This window comes from Galeopterus variegatus, unplaced genomic scaffold (assembly GCF_000696425.1).
Source record: "Galeopterus variegatus unplaced genomic scaffold, G_variegatus-3.0.2 Scaffold13672, whole genome shotgun sequence".
Lineage (NCBI taxonomy): Eukaryota > Metazoa > Chordata > Mammalia > Dermoptera > Cynocephalidae > Galeopterus > Galeopterus variegatus.
Window position 1 is genome coordinate 28,487 of NW_007739783.1, and position 5,545 is coordinate 34,031.

Here is a 5,545-nt window from a genome sequence, read left to right on the forward strand (position 1 = left end):
CGCTGAGACCAACCCTGCTGGGTGTTGGTCGCCCCACCTGGATGGGGGAAGAAGACAAGGCGGGGGGGATCTTAAAGGACTTCTATTTTCTGGTTTGTGGGTTTTTTTTATAATAATGAAAAACAATATATATGTTTTCTTTTTTCCTTTTTTTTTTTTTTTGTCTTTTTTACTGACCGGTAATGGGATCGCAACCCCCGGTGTCGCGCCCGTACCGGGGACCAGCAACGGGATCGCAACCCTCGGTGTTGCACCCGCACCACGCTCAGACAGTGAGTGGGAACCGGTCACCACATGGGATCCGAACCCTTGGCGGGAGCGCCGCCACACTCCCAAGCGGCGCACTCTCCAGTGTGCCACCGGGCCGGCCCACAATATATATGTTTTTTTAAAAAAACCCTAACGGAGCAGATGGAGCACAGCTCTTTGTGACTCCCAAAGTCGCTTTGATCCCCCGAGGGCCTTGGTCCAGCTGAACCCTCTGCTTAGATCAGCCGCAGGTGTGGACAGAGGCCTCCCCTTCCCTTCTTGGACCCCCAGTGGTTAATGGGTCTCTGTGTTGACTTCCAGGACGGCCGTGAATGCCCAGTCTGGGGTGTGCACCCCGGCAGGGGGCCTTGTGACGGGTGAGCCCCCCACTGTCTTCCCCTTGTGCAGTGAGAGGTGGAGGAGGTGGGGGAGGGAGCCCACAGTTAAAGGGAGCAGGAGGGGACCACACAGGAGCTGGGGGGCCGCACAGGTGCTGGGGGGGCTGCACAGGAGCCGGGGGAGGCCATACAGGAGTGGGGGGGCCGCACAGGAGCCGGGGGACCCTCGCAGGAGCTGGGGGACCACACAGGAGCTGGGGGAGGGCTGCACAGGTGCTAGGGGGCCGCGCAGGAGCTGGGGGCCATGGTGTTCATTCCTCTCACCCCCGTCTTAGGTGGGCTTCCACCAGAGTTTGTGTCACTTGCTGGGGGGACCTGTGTCCCTGAGGGCGGGCGGCGGCAGGACCACGGCTCACCCAGGACCCCGGCTCACCCAGGACCCCCTCCCGCAGGCGTGCTGGTGCTGCTGTCTCTGGGCTACCTGACGTCACTCTTCTACTACATCCCCAAGTCCGCCCTGGCTGCCGTCATCATCATGGCTGTGGCTCCCCTGTTTGACATCAAGGTCTTCAGGACGCTGTGGCACGTTAAGAGTACGTACGTCCTTGTCCCTGTGCTGGAGAACCCGGTGGCCATCCTTACTCTCCCTGTCGTGCTTCAGCCTCAGTTGGGGGCTGGAGCTGAGAAGTTAGTTTAGTCCCTGGCGGGCGAGCAGAAGCAGGAGGTGGCACCATGGCTGGCGGGTCAGTGGGCAGCAGTCCAGGTCCCTGCAGCATGGCCTGGTCGGCCGCTGCCATCCCCAAGTCCCCAGAACGAGGCCCCTTGGGAGCTGCGGGGGCCACGACCATCTTCACTGCACACATGAGCGGCCAGGGAGCCACCCTCCTACTTTGCAGAGACCGCGTCGGGGCGCAGGCAGCAGCGGGTGCCCCTCAGCCACGCCCCCTCTCCCAGGGCTGGACCTGCTGCCCCTGTGCGTGACGTTCCTGCTGTGCTTCTGGGAGGTCCAGTATGGCATCCTGGCCGGGACCCTGGTGTCTGTGCTCATCCTCCTGCACTCCGTGGCCAGGCCCAAGACCCAGGTGCCAGCCCGTCGGCTGCCGGGGCACGGCCTGGGCGGCATTCCTTGTGTCCTCTGTCTCTCACCTTTTGAGCTTACGGGTGGTCGTGGTTGCGGGTGCTGCTGCAGGTGACCATGCACCTGGCAGGCGGGCAGACCCCCTCCTCCTAGACCACAGCGCTCTGGTGGGCTGCAGGGCTGTGGTAGTGCCGGCTCCCTCTCCCCGTTCCTCCGGCCTGCTGGGCTTGGTCGGGGCTTCCTGCCTGGGACAGGCCACGTCTGCAGAGGCTGCCCTGGGGACCTGCCTGTAGACTCGCTCCTTTCCCTCCACCACCCCCAGATGTCAGAGGGGCCGGTCCTCGTTGTACAGCCGGCCAGTGGCCTACACTTCCCTGCGATCGAGGCCCTGCGGGAGACGATACTGAGCCGCGCCCTGGAAGGTACGTGTCTGCGCTGAGATGGGCTGAGGTCATCAGAGCTTCCCGTTGCCCTCTGCACCCCGGCTCTGGCTCCTCGGGACCCCGGGCCCAGCCCTCAGCTGTTAGGCTCTGGTGCCTCCAGGCTGCATTCCCAGTGGACAGGACACTCCGCTGGGGCCTGCCCTGCTGTCTGCTGCAATGAGGGCAGCAGCGATCCTCCCCAATGACCCGCTCATTCTTCCACGAGTTGATGTTTAGGGGGGCCTGGGGGTCCTAGGAAGGAAACAGCTGCTCTGTCACCAGATAGCTATCGTCTCAGGTCCTGCCCCCCAATACCCCCACCCCCCACGGGTGACTTAGCCCTCCCTGGCCTCACTCGGCCCCTGCCCCTGGCTTTATGACACTCCACCTGTGTGACCCGGCCGTGCCTGTCTTCCCAGCGTCACCCCCACACTGTGCGGTCCTGGACTGCACCCATGTCTGCAGCATCGACTACACCGTGGTGCTGGGGCTCGGTGAGCTCCTCCAGGACTTCCACAGGCAGGGTGCCACCCTGGCCTTCGTGGGCCTGCAGGTAGGCGAGCATTCCCACTGACCCCGCAGCCTGTGTGATACCTCTGGGCCATGACCCTTCCCAAGGACAGACGGCCCGGATCCTCCGCTGACTCTGGCTCTGCCTCTGAACTGGTTCTCTTGCCCACCTCACCTCCCGCACCCCTCCCTGTGAGATGGAGAGCAGCAGGCCCTGCCCTCTGAGGGGTCATGGGGTGGCCTTACTCCCTGCGTCAGTGCTGATCTGGTCCCTGTTCGCAGCGGAGGTGTATTTTAGGAAGAAGCAGACATGTAAGTGCGGGAACGCGTGCAGAGGAGTGAGCGGTATGGGCTTCTGAAGGCTGAGGCAGACAGGCTCCTGCAGAGGCTCTCCCAGCAGGACACTGGTAAAAGTAACGACTGGGATTTGTCAGAATCAGTTTGTGTGGCTCTTTGAAGCCCTTGGGGTCATGCTAGACGACAGCAGTGCCTTCCTCCGAGGTGTGAAAGTAAGGATGAGAGCACCCATCCCAGCCACGCCACACCCAGAGCGTGTGGAGCAGTGTGGGTTGACAGACAGCAGCCCGGCCAGGTTAGCAGCGAGGCGGGGTTGAAGTGTCCTCCCTGCTGCATCCAGATGGTGGCATGTCCCACAACCCAGCACCAGGGTGTCAGCAGCAGCTGGCAGCCATCATGGTTTTACTCACTCTCAAACCAGTCCTCATGGCCAGTGTTATCCTCATCTCCAGGTCCAGAGGAGGTCATCGAAGCCCAGAGAAGCCGAGTAACCTGCCCAGGGTCACACGGCGAGGATGGCCGGCCGGGCTCTAGACGGGGCGTCTGGCTCCAGAGCTTTGCCATGACCGTTACATTCTGTGTCGTGTTTGCAGAGCACAAATCTTTGTGGTCTTCGGACACTATTCATTAACAAATACTACCCTGGCAGCACCTGCTGGGGCGGGGTTTCTTCTGTGCATTTACCTGCTGCGTGCCCCTCACCAGGAGACTCTGAGATAGCGAGTCCCACCCAGACCACCAACTCTGTGTTACAGCAGCAACGTCCCTGCCCTGCACTAACGTTTTTCTGTCCCTCAGGTCCCTGTTCTCCGTGTCCTGCTATCCGCTGACCTGAAGGGGTTCCAGTATTTCTCCACTCTGGAAGAAGCAGGTGGGTGCAGTCAGACCTTCCTGAGAGAGCTGACCCAGGCTTGCATGTCCCCAACCCAAGGGATCAAGACAGAGCTGGGCAGGGTCGGAAAAGCCAGAACCTCTGGGAGAGGAGGAGGGTGGGGCGCCAGAGCCCTGGGAGCGAGCGAGCGACCGGAGGCAGTTAGGGCTGGACCCTCACATCGGACAGGGACAAAGGGGTCTGCCCAGGACACTCAGCAAGGGCTGCAGGGTTCCAGGCCCAAGTGCTGGTGCCTCCTCTTCTGCTGAGGCCACGGCTGAAGCAGGCGTCACTGCGGGGAGACTCCGGGACGGCGGGTGAGGCAGTGACCACACTGCCTGGGAGGCCTGTCAGTCTCTGGGGAGGTTTTGGTTGTTTTTTTTTCTTAGATGTGTGTGTGTTTAATTGAAGTAAAGCTTAAATATAAGCAAGCAGAGAGCTTAAATGTGCAGTGTGAGTTCTGACTGACACAACACCTGTATTGTCACCAATCAAGACCAATCAAGATAGAACGTTTTCATCATTCTAGAATGTTCCCTCATGCCCTCACCGCCCCCCCACGAGGAACCACCATTCTGATTTCTACCCCATAAGTTAGTTTTGCCTGTTCTAGAAACACACATACGTGAAGATTCTTTTTGCGTCTGGCTTCTTTGGCTCATCGTGACGTCGGTGAGATCCGTCCTTGCTGCTAGAAGCATCTCTATTGCTGACGCATGGGAGCATGGACAGACTGAGGCATGGCCGGAGGGGGGGATGCCACGCAGCTCTAAGAAGGGATTATCAATCCCATGGAAAACAGCTGTGTTCCTGAAAGACTTAGTGCGACCCTTCAGAGCTAGGGCTGCTGGCCTGGGGGACCCTCGGCCTCCCTGTGCTCTAGACCACAGAACGCCCACCTCTGATCCCATTCTGTGGACTGACCCATCCTCGCTTCCACTTTTTAATGCTTGAACAACTTATATTTTCTGCAGATAAGTACCTGAGGCAAGAACCAGGGACGCAGCCCTACAACATCAGTGAAGACTCTGTTCCGGAACACAAGGTTGCCCTGTTGAAGGCCTAATGGAGCCACTGCTGGGCGTCCAGGATTTGAAGGGTGTTCCAGCAGGTTCCTGTCACTGTGATTTGTTGCTGGATGCCACGTGAGACACACGCTGGCCTGAGGGACTGAGCGAGGCCTAAGCAGGTGACCACGGGGGCAGAGAAGGAAGCCGTACATGCAGATCCATGGTTGGCTTCCTTTAGAATGATTGGAAAATTGCCTCCCTGCTGCTCCTTGGCATGAAGCCTTTTGGATGAGTGGCCTGAGAGAGCCTTCTAGAATGACAGACCACATGAGAAAGGGAAGAGAGGCGTCCTCGTGTCCAGAGCACCCTCCCGGACACTGGAGCTCCACCTTTGCAGCAGGCACTGCAGGGAGGAGCGGAGCGAGGCTGGGCATCCGGAGGGGTCCGATGGTGACGGCGGCATCTGTGCTGTTGTTGGAGAGAAAACCAAGGTGTGCCAAGTGACTTAAAGTCTCTATTTAAAAATAAAAAATACTGTGTTTTTTAAATTACAAAAGGAAGAGCTTTGGTGTTTTTGTAAAAATCATAAATGCTTATTGTAAAAAAATACAGGAAACCACCCCCCACTCTGTTTTGATCACTTCAGACCCTCTGCCATATGCACATGTCTGTCAGTCGGCTCAGGGACATGTGTTTGCATCACAGGATCATTTCATACGTGGTGCTCTGTGACCCACTTTCACACAGTCACTTGTCGTGAAGTATTTATC

General features: G+C 58.8%; 1 protein-coding gene across 2 annotated transcripts in view; it reads left to right on the forward strand.

Annotated features, from left to right (window-relative positions):
• Nucleotides 1–5,331, forward strand: part of SLC26A11 (solute carrier family 26 (anion exchanger), member 11) — a 22,948-nt gene extending 17,617 nt beyond the window's left edge. The window contains exons 11-17 of one of the 2 annotated variants that reach the window (XM_008563456.1): nt 571–626; nt 1,040–1,180; nt 1,542–1,669; nt 1,988–2,087; nt 2,507–2,640; nt 3,693–3,765; nt 4,740–5,331. In XM_008563456.1, the coding sequence (XP_008561678.1) occupies nt 571–626; nt 1,040–1,180; nt 1,542–1,669; nt 1,988–2,087; nt 2,507–2,640; nt 3,693–3,765; nt 4,740–4,831 (724 nt within the window). In that variant the 3' untranslated portion in view covers nt 4,832–5,331. The remainder of the gene's footprint in view (nt 1–570; nt 627–1,039; nt 1,181–1,541; nt 1,670–1,987; nt 2,088–2,506; nt 2,641–3,692; nt 3,766–4,739) is intronic. The other variant, XM_008563455.1, reaches the window with a different exon arrangement.
• The last annotated feature ends 214 nt before the right edge of the window (nt 5,332–5,545 follow it).